Here is a 23,305-nt window from a genome sequence, read left to right as displayed (position 1 = left end):
TGAAAGTAATGGGAAACTTTGTACACTTGATTTTTAACTACATAGATATTTGTTTTATGCATATATTTACTTAAATATATATTATATTAGCCCACAGTATGGTTCCACTAACTCGAGACACTATCTTCAGGAGACACTTTTGTACCTGTCCAAACGAATGAAAAATTTATTTCATTCGCTGGATTGTAAATTGGTCCACAAGGCAAAAACTCTGTGATCAGCGATTTTGAAATGGTTGAGTATTGGAATTTTTTTTTTCAGTAATCAGTAAAAAAATATTTTTATTATAATTTTTTCGGTAAGCAGTAAAAAATATTTTTATTGCAATTTTTTCCAGTAATCAATAAAAAAATATTTTTAGTGCAATTTTTTTCCAGGAATCAGTAAAAAAATATTTGTATTGCAATTTTTTCCAGTAATCAGTAAAAAAATATTGTTATTGCAATTTTTTCCAGTAATCAGTAAAAAAATATTGATATTGCAATGTTTTCCAGTAATCAGTAAAAAATATTTTTAGTGCAATTTTTTCCAGAAATCAGTAAAAAATATTTTTATTCCAATTTTTTCCAGTAATCAGTAAAAAAATATTTTTATTGCAATTTTTTTCCAATAATCATTAAAAAAAATATGTTTAGTGCAATTTTTTTCAGTAATCAGTAAAAAAATATTTTTAGTGCAATTTTTTCCAGGAATCAGAAAAAAATATTTTTACTGCAATTTTTTTCCAGGAATCAATTTTTTCGGTAAACAGTAAAAAATATTTGTTTTGCAATTTTTTTCAGTAATCAGTAAAAAATATTTTTAGTGCAATTTTTTCCAGAAATCAGTAAAAAAATATTTTTATTGCAATTTTTTCCAATAATCAGTAAAAAAAATATTTTTATTGCAATTTTTTTCAGTAATCAGTAAAGAAATATTTTTATTACAAATTTTTTTCCAGTAATCAGTAAAAAAATATTGCCACCTTTTTTCAGTAATTAGCAAAAAAATATTTGTATTGCAATTTTTTCCAGTAATCAGTACAGAAATATTTTTACTGCAATTTTTTTCCAGTAATCAGTAAAAAAAATATTTTTATTGCAAATTTTTCCATTAATCAGTAAAAAAATATTACCACCTTTTTTCAGTAATTAACAAAAAAATATTTATACTGCAATTTTTTCAGCAATCAGTAAAAATTCGCTGGTAATGCAAATTAAATTTGATTATCAGTAAAATTTTACTGATTGCTTATATTTGTAATGCAGTAAATATATAATACAGTGCGTCCATCGCTGATGAATATATTTTTCGTATCAAACGTCTGGTCTAACTACCGGTGGTCTAAAACTATTACTTTCCCTGAGTAAATGTGAGTGGGTTTCGTTTATGTATCGTAGGTTATCGTTCAGATAATCTAGTAACCTGCCCTGCTTTCTATTAAACGCGAACAATAAAATATTTTCTGTTTCACGCTCAGCCAATTCAAATCTCCGATAATTTCTTGTGTGGCCGTGGCATAGCGCTTATTCAAAATGAATCGCGTTTCTCAACTTGTGCATCGCTAGCCATAAAAATCGTTGGACAGTATATGAAGTGTGGCTCAACTATACTTATAGATCTTTAAACCAAATTTGTATACCTCATTCCTAAGTCCAATGCTTGTCATTCATTGCAAAAGTGTTGAGCCAAAGTTGCACCCAACTCTTGAATTATCAGAAAACCATGAAATATAGAAACTTTAATCAGCATTTACCATACATATGTTCATAAATATAATTTGCTATGAAAAATAATAATAGTTTCTGCCAAATAAGAGGAACAGCTGGGCCAAACACCCAAAAGAGCGTGTAAGCGCCAATTATATATGCATACCTATAGGTATAAGTATATAATAATAATCGGACTTGTCGACTTGGCTGGGCTGACTATTTGCATGATCTTTTAAATGTCCAAATAGCATCGCCAACAGTGTCTCATGTCGACTATAGCAATACAAATGAAGGCTTAACACCTGAACCCACTTTGGATGAAATTTACCGGTCAATTATGAAGCAAAAGAATTACAAAGCATTTGAAATGGATGCCATACCCTCTGAATTACTCAAAGAAGGAAGACAACAGGTACATAAAACTCTTTATACCCTAATAAAAACCATCTGGTGCAATGAAGGAATGCGTGCAGACTGGCCCATAGGGGGCATTATGCCACTACATAAGAAAGGTAACAACCTTTTCGACACAAACTAATTTGTTATTACTATACCATGCATTGCCTAAAAAATCTTTAAAAGTCTTAAAGTATATCAGGTTGCGTGAAAGGAAGATCAACAATTCACCAGATATTTAATTTGAGGCACATCATGGAAAAATGCAAACAATGTGATGTTCTTTTTCAGCAAACATTTTATTCTTCTACTACTAACTAGGCTTTGCGTTAGTTATGCTTATAAAACCTGGGAGATGGTTAAGGCGCAGGAAGAAAAGCCTAACATAATTGATCAAAAAATTCTAGATCACGTCAACTATCGCCTTCATCACAACGTCACAGCTTCCAAATTGCCGACTACATCAAGGTTCAGCGTCTTTAGTGCACTTGGAATGTTCTGAGGATGGACCCAAATGAAATTGCAAAAAAGATTTACAATAGTAAGGAAAGCTCAAGGAAACCCTAAATTGATATATTCATCAATGGATTCGAGTAGTTATTGACTGAGGCCAAGGTTCAACCCGTACCATCACGCCAGCCATGATGATGCTAATAATAATAATATATACATATATGGAATATAATATACAATACATATACATATATACATAAAGGGTGATTTTTTAAGAGCTATAAGAAAGTTTTTCAAAAACACACACGTAAAATTCAGAAAAATGCATGAAATTTTTATTTAAGGGGTAACACCACTGTAGAAATTTCAAAAAATTGATTTTTTTTTATAAGCTTAAAAAATTCTTTGAACCTTTTAAAATACAGAACAAAAAGTTTTATACGTTACCGAAGTCTATTTCATAAATATTTTAAACTTTTAACCAAGCGTTAGTGACTGCTACCTAACGACTTCTCCAAATTTCCAAACTTTAAACGCGTTTTTCTCAAAACACGTTTTCTGAAATTGGCACGCAGCATAACTCAAACAATTTTATATATTTTTAATCAGGTTTTTCACTACGTCTGTATAATAACCTTTTTAAGAGAAGAGCGTAGGGGATTTTCGATAGATGAATTTAAACGATTGTTATAATTATTTAAATGCCGTTTTTTTAGTCCAAAATAGAGTTTTTTCCCTCAAATGCTTGCTAATTCCACAAAAATAAATATTTTTTAAATCCCCTACGTGTTTCTCTAGCTATTCTTATCTAGATTAAGAAAAAAAATGTTTCTTTGTTCCAGATTAAAATTTGCACCCTCTGTGCTGCGTGCCGCGGAGCTCCTTCAAGAGAAACCACATTACAAAAATGTCTCCAATGCCGCCATTTTGTAAAATTTTTCGATCAAACTTTGTAGTTTTGTATTTTAGTATATAAGTAATAACTTCCCAAATCAGAGTGATTGTTTCCCCTTTCCTTCTATACAAAAAAATTCTTTAAAAATCGTGTTTATTTTACGCGTGTACAGTGGTGTTACCCCTTAAATCGATAGTACAGTCCATATAATATAATGTTTGAAGATTATTTCATGCAAATGTTGACCGCGACTGCGCTTCAAATGGTCCATCCGCTCCGATATCTCACATATAAATGCTTTAATGTTGTCTTCCAATGCGTTAATTGAAGCAGGCTTGTCTGAATAGACATGAGCTTTAACATAGCCCCACAAAAAATAATCTAAAGGCGTTATATCGCACGATCTGGGTGGCCAATTGACAGGTCCCGAACGTGAAATAAAATGTTCACCGAACTCGCCTCTCAACAAGTCCATTGTTACGCGTGAAACCACACGTCTTGCCGAAACCACATGTTATGCAAGTCAAGCTCTTGCATTTTGGGCAAAAAAAAGTTGGATATCATTTCACGGTAGCGCTCACCATTCACAGTTACGTTACGATTCGCAGCATCTTTGAAGAAGTACGGTCCAATGATACCTCCAGCCCATAAACCGCACCAAACTGTGACCTTTTCTGGATACATTGGTAGCTCTTGCAATTCTTCTGGCTGATCTTCACTCTAAAATCGACAATTCTGCTTATTTACGTACCCATTGATCCAAAAATGAGCTTCGTCGCTGAACACAATTTTTCGATAAAAAAGTGGATCTTCGGCCAAGTTTCCAAGAGCCCATTCACCAAAAATTCTGCGTTGCGGTAGGTCGCTCGGCATCAATTTTTGCACCACCTGTATTTTGAAAGGCTTCACACCTAAATCCTTTCGCAAAATTTTCCACGTTGTTGAGTAACAGAGGCCCAATTGCTGCGAACGGCGACGAATCGATAATTGATGGTCATCATTAACACTGGCCGATACAGGTGCGATATTATCTTCAGATCGCACTCTACGTAGGCGTGTTGGTGGTTTGATGCCCAATCATGTAAATTTGGTTCTAAATTTAGTCACAATAGCTGGAATAGCCGCTTCAGTGGGTCGATTAAACTGACCATAAAATGGAAGAAGCGCGCGATAAACTTTCTTAACAGAACACGCATTTTTATAATAAAATTCAACGATTTGCAAGCGTTGTTCTTTTGTAAGACTATTCATTAGTAAATTATAGACCAAACTGAAGATGTTTGACAGTGAAATAAAACACGAAACGTGCATCAGCTGTTTAAACGAACTGTTTTAAAAGATAATAGCTAAAAAATCACCCGTTATATCAACCTGATCAAGTGTTCTGTACAGGGTATATGAAGGGCACAGTTCTACTAAATCTGCATGAGATTTTAAACATACGTACTAGCCCGTATGTACCTCAGAGGTACATTATCCTTATGCATACGTTTTAAAGCCATATTTCACGTTTTCAATTCAATCTTTACACATTAAATATTACTGTTAGCTTACATATGATTACAGCAGTTTACAGCTCCAGCTCTTTGATACTTCACTTGCTGCCTTTTAAAGAGTTAATTTATGCATATACGAGTACTTACATATACCACACTTATATATGTTGCTCTCGATATCAACAACATGTACTCCTAATTACTCTATTATTGCTAATTATATCAAGAAATCAGCACAATTATTCTTCATGCGAGCAGCCACTTCATTTCATATTCAAATCCTCTTCTCAATTTTAGCACTTAATTCTAGATTTTCTCTTTTCACTTCACTTTTTCCAGTCGACAGCCGTCACTTGAAGGAATCCATTGAACGGGCAGAATTCTCATTGCACTTGGAGTTGTGGTTTGGGGAACAAAACGGCAGCAGCTCATTATCATTGGCCTCTACACGCACCTTACAGCTGAATTTCCATCCAGGTCGAGGGCTACACTACCATTTGCCGGTGCTGTTCGATTACTTCCACTTGGCCGCCATTAGCGTTGGCATCCATGCCAGTTTGGTGGCATTGCATCAGCCCTATATAAAGTGAGTATCATGTGGAGTATACGTGTGAATGTGTTGGTTGAGAAACTGGGCAAACGGTTTGGCAAAAAGGTTGGAATAGGACGTGTTGCAGAGTCAAGAATTGGAAAAAATGAGTTTAAAGAGTAAAAACACGCACATTCCGACAGCGACATTGCCGATTTATACGAACTTATGTATGTATGTCAGAGTTCATATGTATGTATGTGCCTAAGCATGTGTTTCCCGCAGCACTTGCCCACATACCAGATCATCAAATTCACTAACCAACTAACTGCGCCCTCGTGGTCACAGAGTAGGCGAGAACAAAACTGCTGACGGCAGTGAATAAGGAATTTGTGGCCGCATTGTTGTTGTTGTACACATGCATTACGCAATTACACCAGCGTATGTATGCTCATACCTTTTGATGTATGTACATATGTATTTATGTATGTGTATGCGTGTTTGGATTTTCAAACGTCAAATAAAATTTTAATGGGCACATCCAGTCACTGCTTACACTTTTGCATTTGAACACACACTTGAAACCATACATATTTACAGCATTTCCTCATATACATACATACGTACATTCGTACTTACTTGGCTGGATATAAGAGGCGACATATAAACTGCAAAACTGGAATTCAAATTCGCGAAAACTTGTGTCGCTCAAGAATCGCGCATCAGCACATCTGCACAGCTGCAAGTGCACGAGCGCTAATAAAAAAAAAATTGAATTTGTGCCGTTTATGAATACGAGGTATGGCAATTAAGTTGTGAGAATTTAGTTATAACACGGGAACTGCCATTGCGGCATCATTCGTAAACATTCATACCTCAGTGCCAGTCCAGATTTAAAATCAATAGTAGGTTTAAATATATATTACATACATACTAGGTTGTTTAATAAGTTTTGCGATGCGATAAGAAAAACACAATGTTACGGTTCGAAATAAACTTTATTATCCAGTATAGGCTCTCTGAACATCAATACAGTTGTTCCAACCAGATTCCAATTTATGAATTCCATTACTCAAGTGAGGATCTAGAAGGGCTGCAAAATACGCCTCCACAGCTGTTATGACCTCATCATTTGAAGAAAAACGCTTTCCACGCATTATTTTTTTGGGACTGGATACAGATGCCTTGACTATGGGCTTTGAGACGGTCCAGAAACGAGTCGCAAGCTGCCCGAATTTGACTTGCAGGTATTTTGTCCCACTCGCGGGCAATGGCATTTTTCAGCGCCTCGAGACTGGTGAATCTTTGAGTTCGAAACTTGCTCTCCGAAATGGCCCAAAGAGAATAATTCATCGGATTCGCGTCTGGTGAATTTGAGAACCATTGTGTGAATTTTATGATGTTCGAAACGTTGTTTTTTAGCCATTCGTGGTTCACTCCATCTTTGTGAGAGGGTGCCGAGTCCTTTTGAAACGTCCATGGTCTGCCACTGAAATGTTTGTCTGTCCACGGCCACAAAGCAACCTCCAGAATACCGTATAATACCTTCTTGGTCGAATTATGGGCACGAACTCGTGTCGAAGCTGATGAACCAGCGTCGCACCACTCTTTAGCCTCATGTTTTGATTTAGGATCATGGTGATGGACCCAAAATCCCTTCCGCTGTGATGAATGGACGCACAACATTTCCTTTATCATTCGTTTAATTCCAACCCAAAAGTCAGTATTACTTATAGCTTTGGACCAGAATATCGGCATGATCTTCCGAAGACAACGATTGAATCAGGTCGCACGCTTCACGACCACGAAGTTGAAGATCCGCAACTTCTTACATCTGAATATGTGCGTCGATCTCCAAACTGTTGTAATGATGCTGCCAAGATAACAGAACTCGTTCTTCGCTAATATATGCGAGTGCTTGTGCGCCTTCAAACAAGTATAGTCCGCATAATCTAGGTATTTTAGGTGATCGTTCCAACCTCAGGATATACCCCTATTCTCCGCACAAGCTCGTCGCATTATTTGGTTCAGGACCAAGTTGAATAACAGCGGCAATAGCACACAGGCTTTTCCGATACCGATTTGGACTTTGATGCTGGCACTCAGAGCATTTTCGGGCTTCTCACGGCAGTTAGCACTGGAGCACAATTCTTTTATGAGGCTAATGACTCTTGCAGGCACTCCTTTGCCAGTAAGAGCAATCGAAATCGCGTCATGTCTAAGAGTATCGAACGTTTTTTCAAAATCGATGAAGCAGAGTTGGCCACGAGTGCGCCACTCAACCGAATGCTCAACAATCACTCTTAGGGTGTGAAGGTGATCGACACACGAGCATCATGGACTAAAGCCAGCTTGTTCGTTTTGTAGCTCCTTCATCGACAAATTCGAAAACCTTTTGTGAATTACATGGACTATGATTTTACTAACCATAGTTAACACCATTATAATTTTTGCACTCTGACAAATTGCCCTTTTTCGGGAGAATAATTATAACCCCTTCTTTTAACTCAGATGGTATCTTTCCTGAGGTCCAGATGTCTTTTGGTAACGGCAGCAAAACTCGTGCACTTAATCGAGCATGAGCTTTTAGTAGTTCTGGATTGATGTTATTTGGTCCGACAGCGTTTTTATATCGTTTTTAGCGATCTGATAGCAGTTACTATCTCACTCTTATCAGCGCAGGCAATGGGTATGCGCGTCTTGTTTGGTGGCGAGCATGAACCTTCCCATATTCTGTCTTGCTTGTCTTTAGATGTCGTCAGCTCACTTCCTTCGTCTTTTAGCAGGTTGGTAGTTTTAACCTCGGTGCTCATCAGTTAATGTGTTGTGCGCTAAAGGTCGCGAGGACGATACGTCTCTGTTATATTTCACCTTTCCGAAAGTGTTTTTTTTTAGTGTCAGCACGGAAGTTTATGAATAATTTTCTGCATGGATTTGGATGAATTGGGCAGTCAATGGATATGAAGCCTGACTGTTTCAATATACCCTCGAGGTGCGTAAATAAAGGCAGCTGAGGATGGAAAAAGATAGGGAAGAACTAACGTAGTCGAGGATGTCCAAGTCGCGACTGAAGGCAATGTTGATCGTTATTTTGCCTTCTGCGGCCACGCATTTGCCGTGTGCGGTTCGAACTTGTCGATTACGGCTGTATCTTGCATCACGCGAACACGCCGACGTAAAGAGAGCCCTAACGTTACCGCACGTACCCTAGCGCACTGATAACGCGACCTAGGCCTTTTCGTTATTCTTCAAACAATTATCGCCTCAGCGCACAGGAGGTGAACGAAGCTGTAATCTCGGCGCTAAGCAGATGAACTTCGGAAAACTACCAAAAATGTTTCAAATCTTCGGCGCAAAGTTGGAAACATTGTGTACAGTTAGCGAGAGGCAATTGTGAAGATCAATAACAAAATTTTGCACGTGATTTAATTTACTTGCGATTTATTATCAAATACCCGGAACTTAACTACCACACCAAGTACCAGCATCTTTGCTGAGTATCCTCATATTAACACACATACATACATACCTACTTATGATGTGGCTGAAAAACAGTGGAAGTTAAAACATTAACAAGCAAACAACAAACAAAAAAGTAGCGTAGCAAAAGCATTTGCAGCTCATTAAAACTCATAGGCACGCGTGTGTTGGCCATGTGCCACACATTGGCATTCACTAGCCCCACATGCGATATGCATTCGTATTTTATGTATGTATGAGCGGTGCATGGCCAACGCAGCTATCACTCACTCTCTTGATACAACAACTTGTAACATCCAGTCTGCAGCTCTCTGTTTAAATATGAAACGTCGTAGGAACTCTTGGTAGCACTCTCGCCTCTGGCATGTCTACCCTCACTTCCTCTACATGCTGCATATTACCTCTAATCCTATTTTGTATTTCCTTCCCGACCGGCATTACGACTCACTGACTTCCTTACTTGTTTTGCAATTAATTTTAATGACTTAAATCAATTGTTGCCGCTGCGCTGCGTTACACCATCCTGTTCTGCTCTACGCTCAATATTGGATCACACACACACATGTCCGCACACGTTCAAATAAATAAATACATGCAATATGCATGTGTGAATGTATATACGTATATGGAAGCAGACGCAAAATGAGAGGCTTGCCACAAGTTATTCCTTTCAACTTTTCATGGCGTATACAAATTTTGCGACGTCTGATGCTGAAAAAGTTTGTATTCCACACACAGATACATTTTAATAAATACTTAAATACGGTTTCACATTTACTTGTATGTATGTATGTAGTATGGTGTACATTGTGTCTGTTCGCTTCGCCATTCCTGCTCTATTGCCATAGTCGCACACACTGCTGATGAACTGCAAAGTTCATGCTAACAAAAACATACAAATTTGTGTAAAACCGCAAGCATTCATTTAAAATATAATATTTAATGCTCTTTAATCCTGCATCGTATTGAGTAAAATTGCTGTACTATTTTATGAGGTAATGCTAAAGCTAGCTTTAATAAAAACACTCCCCACTCAAATTCTTATAAATCACTTAAAGAGGCTCAAGAACGTGTTGGAATCTGAAAAAGAACTTTTTGGATTAACTGCTTTTGTATCCAAATTAATAGAACTTTGTTAAATTGCTTAATTTCCGGCAACTTACCTTTTTACAGCAGGAGCCAAATAAAAATCAAAGGAATATGGGAAAAAAAGCAGCCGCTTCCTAATTGGCCAAGAAAAAACGTCTCTATGTGAGTTGCATTGATCACAGGTCACTGGCTCCAACATGTTTAAAGATTGAACGTACCTCATTTCATATAGGAAAGAAACTGCAAAAATGAGGAGGAGGAAAAGTCTGTCAGAAAACTTTTCTGCCACTTTTATGCTATGGTTAGACACATTGGCTCATCGTTTTTGAATGATATTGATGACCTTAGGGATAAGGGTATCAGTCAGATCAATGGGTGTGCATTTAAAACAAAATGGTTTAACGAAGAGTAGCAGGTAAACCGCTACTGTGGTATCACAATGGATCGGCAACGACGTAGGTGAAATGGTTTAAAGACCGGCCGTCACTTCTACCTACCTACCTACCTACCTACCTACCTACCTACCTTGGTTCCTCCTCTTATTTGTGGTGTGTGTTGTGATATTTCCACAAATGGAAGGACATACAGTTCTTTTCCGCCTCCGAACGCCAGATGATTTCCTACGTGAAGCTTTTCCATACACTGGCAGGTTTGCCATGGCCTGCCTAGGGGCGGCCGCTGTTATAAGAAACGTTTTCTATTATTGAAACATTGTACAGTGGTTTGCGGTTATGAAGGACAATCCACTAATTTCCTCCTCTTCTTCTTAATTGGTGCCATACCCGCCTCCGCGATCTTGGCCAAGTTTAACCGCCGTGCTAACCGGCGCCAGTTGGAGACACCAAGTGAAGCCAAGTCCCTCTCCACCTGATCTTTGATACTCAGAGGAGGCCTTTTTCTTCCTCCGCTACCACCAGCTGGTACCGCACCAAATACTTTCGTAGCCGGAGCGTGTGTATCCATTCGGACAACAGCGTAGCCGCTGGATCTTTATTCGCTGTGCCATGTCTATGTCGTCGTAAAACTCATACATCTCATCGTTCCATCGCCTGCGATATTCGCCGTTGCCAATGTGCAAAGGTTCAAAAATCTTGCGCAAAATCTTTCTCTCAAATATGTACTCCAAGCGTCGCTTTATCGAATGTTGGACGGACATGGTGAGAGTCTTGTAGAGTGTTAGTTTTGTTCGTCGACTTTACTGCTCAACATCAGGTTAAAGAAGTCACACGACAGCGAGTCACCCTGTCTGAAACCTCGTTTCATTTCAAACGGCTCGGACAGCCCCTGACGGCACTGCTCGTATTGAGCAACGTCATCTTGCATAGCCGTATTAGTTTTGCGGGAACAGACATCGCGGCACACAAGTTGCTCCTTTTTGTAGTGTCGAAAGCAGCTTTGAAATCGACGAAAAGATGGTGTGTGTCGATTCTCCTTTCATGAGTATTTTCCAAGATTTAGCGTATTGTGAATATTTGGTCGATGGTAGACTTTCCAGGTCTAAAGCAACACTGATAAGGTCCAATCAATTGGTTGACGGTGAGCTTAAGCCTTTCACACAATACGCTCGCTAGAGCCTTATAGGCGATATTTAGAAGACTAATCCCGCGGTAATTGGCACCGATTGCAGGATCGCCCTTCTTATGGATTGAGCAGAGCACACTTAAGTTCCAATCACCAGACATGCTTTCATCCGACCATATTTTGAAGGAATCTTAGAAGGAGAATATATTGTAAAGGAATCATAGAAGGAATCTTTGGTCGCATCGTCCTTTTCTTCTGTCGGGGCGTGGGCGCAAATGAGGGATGCGGATTATTGTGAGGGGCTCATCCACCGGAGTGAACGACAGTACTTCGCGACGAAGTCTCTCTGCCACAACAAATCCGACACCGAAATTGCGCATTTAGTACACGTCGCCTAAATTTTTCTTTCCTTGTCCCGTCCATCGCATCTCCTGAATGGCAGTGATGCCAGCCTTTACTCTCACGAGGACATCAACAGCCGGACAGAGGCACCTTCCCCATTATGGGACTGGCCCTCAAATCGTTATCCTTAGCTCGTTTGCAGGGTCGTCATCAGTATAGGAAGTTCTCATCAGAGACTTTTTTATTAATCCTTTTATTAAAGGGGATTTTTAAGTGGCGGATCCCAAACCCAGCGCACAACCAGCTATCCTGGAGTGCTTCGCCTTTTCACGTTAGCTTACTCCCGAACGGGTGTTCGGAAGCTACGCAGAGGATAATACTTGGGCCAATCCTGGAAGTTGTGAGCTGCTTGAACCATATGCAGACGAATCGTCCTAGCCACTCCCAAGTGAATGGCGATCAGTAACTTTCCCCACTTGCGTGGACTTCTACATATGGATCCATCTTCCAATCAACTCATGTCAGCCTATAATAATAACAATAATAGTTATTTTATTCTCTTCAAAGTAAGCAAACGTCTTTAGTTTCTTTTGCGAATCTCCTTTATCGCCTCAATAGACTCAAAACGGCAGGTCGTGAGAACAGTATAAAGTTACACAGAGTCATCTTAGTCAAATGCGATCAGAAGGAAAAAAAACTGTGGAAGATAATCATAACAATTTTTCGGTCACTTGCGGTCGAAATTAGCGACACTTAATTCTAACCCCGTTCATGTCATAACAAAAATAGCCGCCTGCTTGATGTGTACTCGTAGAAGATACAGTAGTTTACTTTTGAACAAAAATCATCGACGCTATTGCCAAAGTGTCACCTTCATATATACTTAAGAAAAGGGTAGTGCCTTCTACAGTTTTGGGCTTGAGATGTTACTTGTGAGTGTTCAGAGGTGCGAAGAAGTTATTGTCAAAGTATTTTTGAAATGCTGACTAACTGACATTAAGTGTATACTCTTACAGTTCAGCAATACTGGATTCACCATTTTACAAGTCGTACTTCAAATAATTTTTGCTGTTCTGGGAAGATCCTTTATATAGGTAAGCTGACCACATTGAGCGCACAATGAGTTTTACGAGGAATTTGCGCCGATACCCAGAACAGCAAAAAATATTTGAACTACGAATTGTGAAATGGTGAATCCAGTATTCCTGAACTGTACGAGTATACATACTTAATGTTAGTAGAGTACGCTTAAAATTATTGACATTTATTATAAAAATGATCGACCTTTAGGAACAACAGATAGCAAAATTCGTGAGTTTTTAGGCTCCCACATTTTCGGTAAATCCCATTGAATGAAAGTGATTGAGAATCATTGTATGATGGCAGTTCTTTTTTTCCGCCAGTTCACTACTGGTTTACCAATCGTTCTCCTTCAAAAGAGATTTGAGACGTTCTTCATCGAATTCAGATGGCGTTGCGCTGTGGGACGTGTACTCGACGCCAAAGTCGCCATTTTGTGCTGTAGACTCGCCTATGACACCTTATCCATACACGTCGCAAATGTCTGGGGCTGCTTCGGCACCTTTTTGGCCTCGATGAAGAGCTAAGCAGAGCAGGTGTCAAAAATGTTCATTTTTGCCTCCTGGGTATTCCATTTCTAAGTCTCAAAACTGATAAAAAATTAAATAACTCAAAAATACAATTAACATAGTTTTTTAAAGCAGAAAGTGTTCCACCCTTTGCCAAACAGCAAGCAAATCGTTGTAAAATAAAAGAAAATATAAAAACGCTATGAACTTATTCCCGAACGAATAATTTTTCACATATAACTGTTAAGAGCTTTATTTTAAATAAAAAAAATAGTGCAATCTGAATTTATAAAAACTTTTACATGTTTTTTTTTTTAAACAACATCCAGGCACCTCTTTTTAAAGACCCTTTACATTAATGAACTATAAAAATAAAGTAAGAATATCTCATAAAATAATGCAATAAAATTCTAGGGATGGTCTGTGAATGAATTGTCCACATTAAAAAAATTTGTGTAGACGTGTTTAGAATATTCTTTAACTATAAAAAAAACTTAAACATTCTTTATAAAAATTAATTAGTAATTAATTGAGCAACCATTCAATTCCTTTCACATCTATTCATTCCTTTACAAATATAATTTATTTCATTTAGTTCTCATAAAGTTCAGATAAAGTGCCCATTCACCTACCACGAATACTTTGCAATGGCATATCCTCATTTAAATTAATAAATAGTTGTTGTAGCTCAATAGTTATTTCTAAGTTCCCGTGTCTTGAATTTAATAAATATTCTATTCTACATACTCTTAACATCATTTTACTAACTTAAATTTTACTTCCAAACTTCTTTAACCCCACGAATAAACAAAATCAAAAACCAACCTGGCCCAAATCGTCAACATTTCACATATTCGCAATTTTCGCATATTCTCGCTGTATCAAATTTACGACAAACGTTGTTTTTGTTTTTATTTGGACCTCCTCCTCATGAATGCTTACCATCGATAAATAAAAAAGGAAAACACTTTTCCGTTACATTAAACTCTGGTAAGACTTTCTCCACGTTTGATATCACAATTTTAGTTACATTCTCATTTCATTTTCTCTCCTTCCTTTTACTTTTTCTCTTGAAAATCAATTTTCGTTTCGTCTCGATTTTGAATGCAACTTAAAATAGTTTACAACAATAGTGAAAATAAAATGAATGTAGTTTACCTTACCTTAGTTGGTATTTATTGTTTTTGTTTTTAGAGTTTCATTTTATATATTTTGTAGCGCAAACTTCTTGGCTACTTTGTTATCGTTTCTTATGAAAACTTTGTAGTCGGCATTTGGGTTGTTCTTAGAGAGCAATGTTTAGAAAATCTTTCGTGTAAGTGTGTCTGTCCCAGTCGAATACGATAAATCAGTTAAAGCTTCGTTTAGCAACAACAAAATTGTTTTCTTTTTTGCCAATATCGAAAGTGATTAATTGCCTCTCTTCATCACAGCGCCCCTAAAAGCTCGAAAGCTTGGAGCGGTAAACTAAACTGCCGAGGCAGCATGTCCCCCGGTCCACTGGAGGCCGTCTTTTTCGGCCCCCAAATTGTGGGTACCACCAAATGTAGCGGCGGACCGGCTGGTCGGCTTTTGCAATCGCGACAGATACATCATGAAGTGTGCAGCCTGTTGTTGGGCGCCATCGAGAATCTGAAAGCGACCCTCAATGAGTTTAGCACAGTGCTGACGAAAAGTATGATTAATCAAATCGGTTCGCCACCTTTACGAGAGAACGATGCTTCTGAACGCTTGCAGCACTTAACCGAAGAAGCGAAGGTAGATCACTTAGCTTTTGTCTCAATCAGACCGAATCTTATAAAAATCTCCTATTTACAGCTTCATGACACCGAAGAAGACTTTGCCATACGTGCCAATTCCGACATCGCTCAGCTGTGTGCCGAGTGCATTATGTACTGGCGGCGAGTATTGCTAGCCTCTTCTCAAACCGCAGTGCACACCCTGCTTGCCAAGAAGCACCACATCTTGCGAGTGCAACGTTTTGCCGAAGGTTTCTTTGTCAACGAAAACCCGCGTCATTCTGCAGCTGGTTGCTATGATAGCAACTACCAAAACTATGTAGCTATAGCCGAAATGGCGCGCCGCAGCCGGTATTTACAGTCTTTGCCACCGTTGCCGGTACATTGCACACCCATTGATGGGGACGCCAGCTCGTTACCATTGATATTCGAAGACCGTTATGTGGAGCCACCAAGCTATACACGAAGGCGTCCCGGCAGCGATCCGCATTTGAATAGTCACGAAAGTCTTGTGAGCTCTTGTGGCAGCGGTACAACCAAACCACCGCCTCCTCCTTGCATGCTTGATAAGACCCACTCGGTGAATAGTTTGAGCGGGCGCAGTTCGAACTCTAAGGAATGTGCTTGCACCGTAAATTTCGAATATCAGAGTAGTCCTGGCTGCGTAGCGGGTGTTCTTACGCCACGCTTTGCATTGGGTGGAGAAATATTGCAAGCGAGTTTAACTATTGCGACGACGGCAGCAGCCAAAGCACCTGATGCACTTTATCAACGACAGATGTCGCGTCACTCCGTAACAGGCCTACTCGAAGACGGTGACGATACGGAGGCAACTAAGGAGTATAATTATAATAGTAGCGGCACATTACCGGCGCGCCACAGCAAATCTTTGGACCAACTAGACGGCACAGTTCACAGCACTCCCTCATTGCGCACTCACAGCCATACACAGCAACTGAACATGCATACTTCACAAACACAGTCAGAGTCTAATTATAAGCATTTTAGTGATGGCGCCAGTGCCTCCAGCTTAGCCAACAAAATCGACCAGTCAATGTCGCGTAAACAAAAGGCACAAGCCGAAGATCTTATGCGCAACATTTCGGAGTTCCGACAGAAGTACAAAAGCTGTGAGGACGGCAAACGGTGTGAATCGAAATTGCATTTGAGCAACAATGGCACGCACGCCAACAATTTAAGCTCGACTGGCTGCAGCCGAGCCGTCGTAAGCACTGTAAATCACCAGCTCAGTAGCAATAGCAACGAACGGGCGGGCAAATTCGACTATCTGCACGAGATACGCATGCTAAATTCCCCAAAACAACTTACGCTTTGCTCGCATTACAATTCGCTACCAAAATACAACGGGGATGGTTTGATTCCACCGAGAAACTCATATCCACCCATTAAGTCTAAAACAATGAATGGCTGTTTAGAAAACGGTACTAAAGTTATCTCAAAGTCCACGCAGGCATCTACACAACAACAAAACACTATACCGCGTAGTAGCTCTTCGCAAGCATTGCGTCAAAAGTTCCCAGCCGATACTAGCATACAAACGAACTCGTCGTCGACTATTCCGCGATCAGTAGAAATTGCACGAGTTCGGGTATCAGACCTGAAGGAAATGTTGAAGTGCGGCACACTCAAAAAAGAGTCAAGTAGCTCTGAAAGTGATATACCCTCCAAAGTGCTATCATCAAAAAGTAGCGACCACAAAATGCTCTCTTCGGCCAGTGTTCCCTTTAAACTAGAATCGTTGAACACAACAAGCAGTGAACAAAACACCAGCGGTTTTAGTGAATCACTACCGAATCTAGCACCACCACCACAGTTCGGCTCTGGTTCGGGACAAAAGAGGAAGCTTGTGCTTAGCAACTCTACGTCGTCGCTAAGTGAGGAAAGTGGTTGGGTCTCTAGCCGACGCAGTTCACTGGGGCCGTCTAGCCCTGAAACAATCACAAATAATGAAAAAAACGAGAAAAAAGAACAAGCACATATCAACGGTATGGAGACACGGCTCAATGGTGAGCAACTACGTCTCAAATTACAACAATTATTAGATCAGCAAAATCAAAAGACCATCAAAAAACACAATTCAGCGAAGCATGCGAATCAAAATCACAAACTCAACACGACCAGTAATGAAATATCTATTCATCGCAAAGTATCATCAGTAACATTAAAGATGAAACCCGATTACAGTAGAACCGAATTGCATTTACGCCGTCATTTCCAGCATTTGCCGAATGGCGAGTCGACGGAAACGGATGATTTAGAAATTCCCTCACGAAGGGAACGCTCGAAACATAACAAACATGAAAAATCGAAATCAGACTTTGATTTGGCTAGTTTAAAAGAAAACACACCACTAGAAAATGTGCGAGTGCCCCCGCCCCAACAGTTCCAAGACGACCTACTACCGCCAGACGAGTTTCGCGATCCACCCTTGCTGGATGCACATGAAAAAGATGCCATAAGGAAGATGAAGTCCAACAACACGACAACTACAGACATGTCCAAAAATAACAGCAGCAAGAAAAATAATACACACTTAACAACGTCATCAAAAACTCATCCCATCAACGAAATTCAAATGTTGCCAACACAAATTCCAAAAATGAAACCAAAGCACAACCAAAATTTAAAGTTCAGCCCGAAAAAGAATCGTCCAATACATACAGTGGTTATGCAGCCACAAAATCCAAAAGGCATGCAACAACCTTCGCCTACTACGACACTTATTGCCACACCGTCCCACATAAAGGGCATGGTCCAGAAGCAAAGCCTACTGGAGGACCTGGTGCCCTCACACGCCATTGATAACCCTGTCTATCACATTTACGAATCACTAAAACCCATAAATACACCCGCCATCTTTACAAAGAAACCTTTATTGAAGTCCCACAGCATCATCGAGCCCAAACACATTCATGGCGAACAACTCTACAACAGTTATTGTAAGTCGGCAGCGCATCAACACGTCACAAACGTTAGCAACGCCGCTGCACACAACGGCCACAGCCATGATCACACAACGCATTCTCATTCCATCGAATGCACCGAAGACGAGGACAAAGAAAACACAGGTAACGCCCAAAACCAAGTGCGGATTGCGCGCACCGATAGTCAAAAATCGAATAGCTCTCAGTTGTTAACAAAACGAACCAAAACCGAGGGTGTCGGCAGCAGTAGCAAGGAAACAAACATTTCACTCATGGAATTTGAGAAATATCGCGAGGAGTTTCGCAAACAAATCAAATACACCGGAAGCATTTATTCGGACTTCATAAAGTTAGCGTCCGAACTGCCATACTTTAGCATTAGCGACGAGTACCGCACTTTTTCGCCCAAAGGTATGCATTTAATTATCTGTGTTCATGGATTGGATGGGAACGCAGCCGATTTGCGACTGGTGCGAACCTATCTGGAATTGGGACTACCCGGCGCCAATTTAGAGTTCCTCATGTCGGAACGCAATCAAGGTGACACCTTCTCCGATTTCGAAACAATGACCGATCGGTAAGAAGAGGTATAATTATTCCCCTAGTTAAAAAATTACGAACTCCTCTTCTAGGCTTGTTGCTGAAATACTTTATCATATCGAGACGTGCGGTTTGAATCCAACGCGTATTTCTTTCGTCGCACACTCACTAGGTACGATCATTGTGCGTAGTGCTTTGGCACGCTCTCAAATGCGCCCATTACTACCGCGCCTACATACATTCCTATCGTTATCGGGACCGCATTTGGGCACACTCTACAATACCAGTGGACTTGTCAACATGGGTAAGTTATTGTGGAAGACCGCTGAAAAAATTAAGTTCCAACTTTAAAGTGGACTTCTTCTTCATTATCTAGTCAACCTTACTTAGTACGCAAGTTTTTAGTTCATCATTGCTTATATAATTTTGATACATTTATAGGCATGTGGTTCATGCAAAAATGGAAGAAATCTGGTTCCTTACTACAGCTTTGTATGCGCGATACTGCTGATCTGCGGAACTCCTTTCTCTATCGGCTTAGCCAGCGCAGTACCTTACATCACTTTAAAAATATACTGCTCTGCGGCTCCAGCCAAGATCGTTATGTTCCAGCGCATTCAGCACGTTTGGAACTTTGCAAAGCAGCTATACGCGATAATTCCAATCTGGGAACGGTTTACAGGCAAGCAATACAAATATTTCGATTTCAACAAAATATTGAATTCATTTATCCTATGTTTTTATTCAGGGAAATGATTCATAACATAATCACACCAATACTGGCACGTCCCGAATTAAATTTGGCCCGTTACGACGTCCATCATGCGCTTCCGCATACGGCAAATACGCTCATCGGTAGAGCAGCGCATATTGCTGTACTCGACTCGGAATTATTTATAGAGAAGTTTCTATTGATAGCTGCTTTGAAATATTTCAGTTAACCAGAAAAACCTAGCAGATCATTAATTTAAAAAGAGCCAATTGAAACGGAATACAAAAATGGCTATTAAATAACCAGATTGACGATCTTTGACATTTTATTTTAATTTCGTACAGTTAATCTGATTAAAATTCGAATGTGACAGACAGTCGTTGCGCGGATTAGTGAACAGCTGATTTTTTTTTATCAGCAAAAGATGAACCGCAGGCAGCAAATACGCTGCGCTGATACTAAGAAATAAAATTGTATTACAAAAAATCTTAAATTTCTTAGTCTCAAACTGCTCCGAAATATCAAAACAATTCATGTCATTTCAAACGTGTTAAAGCAAACTAGCAGTACACACTTCTCTTTAAAAGTTTCATTATTTTTCATTCACGATAGCTTAACCGTCATTTTTCGGCAATGTTGCCATCGAAAATTCCCCTAATCCGCTAAAATTATGAGAATTAAGTGTAGTTATCAAAAGCGAAAGACAGATGGAGGTCTGTCTCAACGTGTGGTATTTCGAAAACACTATGGCCTCAATACGACTCATTGCGGTGTTCACCGACCACTGGGTGATCGGTACTCATACGGAAAAGCTTGGAATTCCGTGCAACCCCTATTGAAGAAGCTGTGGGGGTCCTGCAGAAAGAGAGAAAGAGACTGTTGAACACTTTCTCTGCAAATGTCCGGCTCTGGCGGCTAGGCGCTTGAGATTCCTTAACACGTTGAGTGCCACCATACAACAAAAAAAATGGGGTTCGTCCGGCCACGATTTTTTTTTTACATTATACAATAGAATATTGTTCAACCAAATGTAGGCCATATGATGCCACATTGGTCTCATACCCATAGGCCAAGCAGCATAAACAATGCAATGGCTCTAGTATGGCGTGAATACACTACTACTAATAGCGTCTATGAAGCAGCTGCATCAGCACAAACCGAAATCTCACACATTATACCGTGAGACCAAGTGTCACCACGAGGCCTGAAAGTCTCTTCGCACTGTGAGACCAACCTGGACTCACATGGCACTCAACGTGTTAACGTGCCCTTTGGAGATGTCTTGAAGAAATTCTCCAGCCTAGATCCCTTTTCTCTCCTCCACTACATCAACAGCACTGAATGGCTGTAGAAGGTTTTCCCTGCCCAAAATTTTTCTTTGCACAGGTAGTGAGTGGTCCACATTAAGTATCAAAACGGCAGGTAAGTGCTACTTGAAGTATGCCTGTGGTACTCTTGCCATCTTACCTACCTATCTACCTACCTATTTATCAATTCGCATTAGTTGCACTTAATTCCTGAGATAATTCCGAATTAAATCGTTAATCCCGATTAACGCCACCGTCTGTCTAAGTTATAAAGCACCAATATATGTATATGGCACTCCGCAAAATACGGCGAAAAATACAACTCAAGGGCGTGCCTTCGCTCGTTGTGCTGTTGTGTTCAAAGAAGCGAGAGGTAATGCACTCGAAAGAAAAGGATTTCCGCTAAACAGCTGACAGTGGCTGGCATTTGGTGCATGCATATCCCTTCTACAGCAGCGTCAGTCTTGTTATTTAATAGCCAGATTACGTATGTTTACATGGATGAAAGTTTGGATGACAGTTGAGTAAAATATTAGAATTTATTTGTAGTTGTTGGTATAAAAACGCTTAAGTGAAAAGTTTAGGCTACTCTTCAGAGTTGGATAAGTTTGCAGGTTTATGAAACAACTGTTTTAAATCTACAATAAGCAGGGATCTGGGGATAATGTTGCATACAAAAAGGTTTTTCTTTTTTTAATTTACCAGCCAATTTCTATTACTACCTTATTTTATTTGACAAAGGCACACTTTTCCAGGAGAGCTGCAAGTAATTTAACTGGCAAAATCAAGCGCTGAAAAAATCACACCAAAAAAATTAAGCTGTGAAATCAACCCTAATACCACGTCGATGGGTCGTTCGCGTCCGGCGCTTATTTCTACTATATAACACCAACAGAAAATTAGAAAAAATGCATAAGGTATCTTCTAAGCTTTAACTAAATAATAAAATATCCGAAGAGATTTTTTCAAATTTTTTTATTTTAATAATATTTATCATAAACAAATGGTGCATGTTTCATCATGCAGCAGTTTAATAAAAAATTCACGATTTCTCAACGAATTGGCCGGACACGAATCACCCATCGACATGTGATTAGGGTTAATAATATTCTACGCGGGATTTTATTTATTTATGTCATCTTTTTTCCTAAATGGAATGGCATGAATATGTCACCTCTTCGAATGTGTGTAAAGCTCGTATTTTTGTTTCTTACACAAATTTAACTGAGAAAATTACTAAGGCATCCCATTGTGCATTCAGAAAAGCTCTATCATAGGAGTATTTTTAGTGCCAAAACCAATAAATCCACACTGTATTATTGACCGGTGCCAAATTTGGTATACATTTCTGTTAAATTCTTGAAGAGTTTACACTTATTAAGGATTTAAATAAATAATCGGTTGATCTGAATTAAAAAAAGGTATGGTCCAGAATATAGGTGTTGAATCGGAATTTATTTAAAAACTACAGTTATTTTTAGCAGAACGAATTGGCCTGCTTTAGGGCCGCTTCAGACCATCGCTCCGCTCACAGTTCGTTCACGGTCTGGCAAAATGTTATTATCTTCACACTATGTGCTTTGACTCAGTTCAGTTTGATTAGTCAGTCTTTTAATAGCGTCATAAATAGCATGAACACTAAAAACCATAACGCCCCAAGTGTAACTTCGCTTAAATTCAAATTTATTTGAGGCTGACCGACCCGTGAAACAGCGCTTATACTTGAAAGACGCTCAGAAACTTATTTCTCAAGTGAGTGGAGGTTTAAGCTGGTTTAGTGAGCTGCTCTGAGGTATTGATATTATGCGATTGATGCGAAACCGATGCAAGCACTTTAGGCGAATCAGATAAAGCAAGAAACTATTATTGAGGCATTTGAAAAATATATTTTAATATAATCCATGACAAATGCAAGTTTTGCCCTTCTAAAAATACCCTTAATTTATTACAACTGAACGAATTTGTTTCCTCCTTTGCATTTTAATTATAAAGGAAAACTTGATTGGATGGTTCTATCAATTATGTACATATAAAGAATGGACACGAAAAATATTGATCGGGCTAAAAGTATTTAAAAAAAGCTATTAAAACAATTTTTATTTTAAAGTGCGTTTCATAATCATAAGACCCCTAATTTTTCAAAGTATTTTAATTTATAGATTTCAGAGGAAAATAAAAATTTTACACATCGATTAAAGTAACAAAAGTTATCTGTTTGATTACAGAATTTAGAACTTTCTTTAATACAAAAAGACAATTTTTAGTAAAAAGGTATTTCCAGGCGTTTCAAAATGATAAGACACGGTTTAATTAAAGTAATCGTTTAACAAAAGTATACATTTCCGAATTTTTTTTTCTGTCGTCTAGAATATTTTAGTATTTTATGGAAGCCCTCCTTGCTTTAGCGACACAAAATAACCATTTTTTCATCGATTCTGCTAACTTTTTAAGTAAATTTACATCTAGAGAAACCCATTCTGCTTTAATTGCTGCTTTAAGCTCGTTGGTGTTGTCAAATTGGCGATTGTTGGCGTAAACTCTTCTGACTAATATACCCCAAATGTTTTATATTGGGTTTAGA

At 39.0% G+C, this 23,305-nt stretch overlaps 1 protein-coding gene across 3 annotated transcripts in view; it reads left to right on the top strand.

The window, feature by feature from the left end:
• LOC129243005 (protein FAM135B) overlaps window positions 1-19,876 on the top strand; it is a 105,502-nt gene extending 85,626 nt beyond the window's left edge. For 2 of the 3 annotated variants that reach the window (XM_054880012.1, XM_054880011.1), the window contains exons 4-10: window positions 5,271-5,517; window positions 14,442-14,471; window positions 14,915-15,239; window positions 15,300-18,742; window positions 18,798-19,009; window positions 19,147-19,387; window positions 19,454-19,876. In XM_054880012.1, the coding sequence (XP_054735987.1) occupies window positions 5,271-5,517; window positions 14,442-14,471; window positions 14,915-15,239; window positions 15,300-18,742; window positions 18,798-19,009; window positions 19,147-19,387; window positions 19,454-19,646 (4,691 nt within the window). In that variant the 3' untranslated portion in view covers window positions 19,647-19,876. The remainder of the gene's footprint in view (window positions 1-5,270; window positions 5,518-14,441; window positions 14,472-14,914; window positions 15,240-15,299; window positions 18,743-18,797; window positions 19,010-19,146; window positions 19,388-19,453) is intronic. The other variant, XM_054880013.1, reaches the window with a different exon arrangement.
• The last annotated feature ends 3,429 nt before the right edge of the window (window positions 19,877-23,305 follow it).

The sequence above is a fragment of the Anastrepha obliqua genome, chromosome 3 (genome assembly GCF_027943255.1).
Source record: "Anastrepha obliqua isolate idAnaObli1 chromosome 3, idAnaObli1_1.0, whole genome shotgun sequence".
In the NCBI taxonomy this organism is placed as follows: Eukaryota; Metazoa; Arthropoda; class Insecta; order Diptera; family Tephritidae; genus Anastrepha; species Anastrepha obliqua.
Note: the sequence above shows the minus strand (reverse complement) of the source record. Positions and strands in the feature narration are given on the sequence as shown.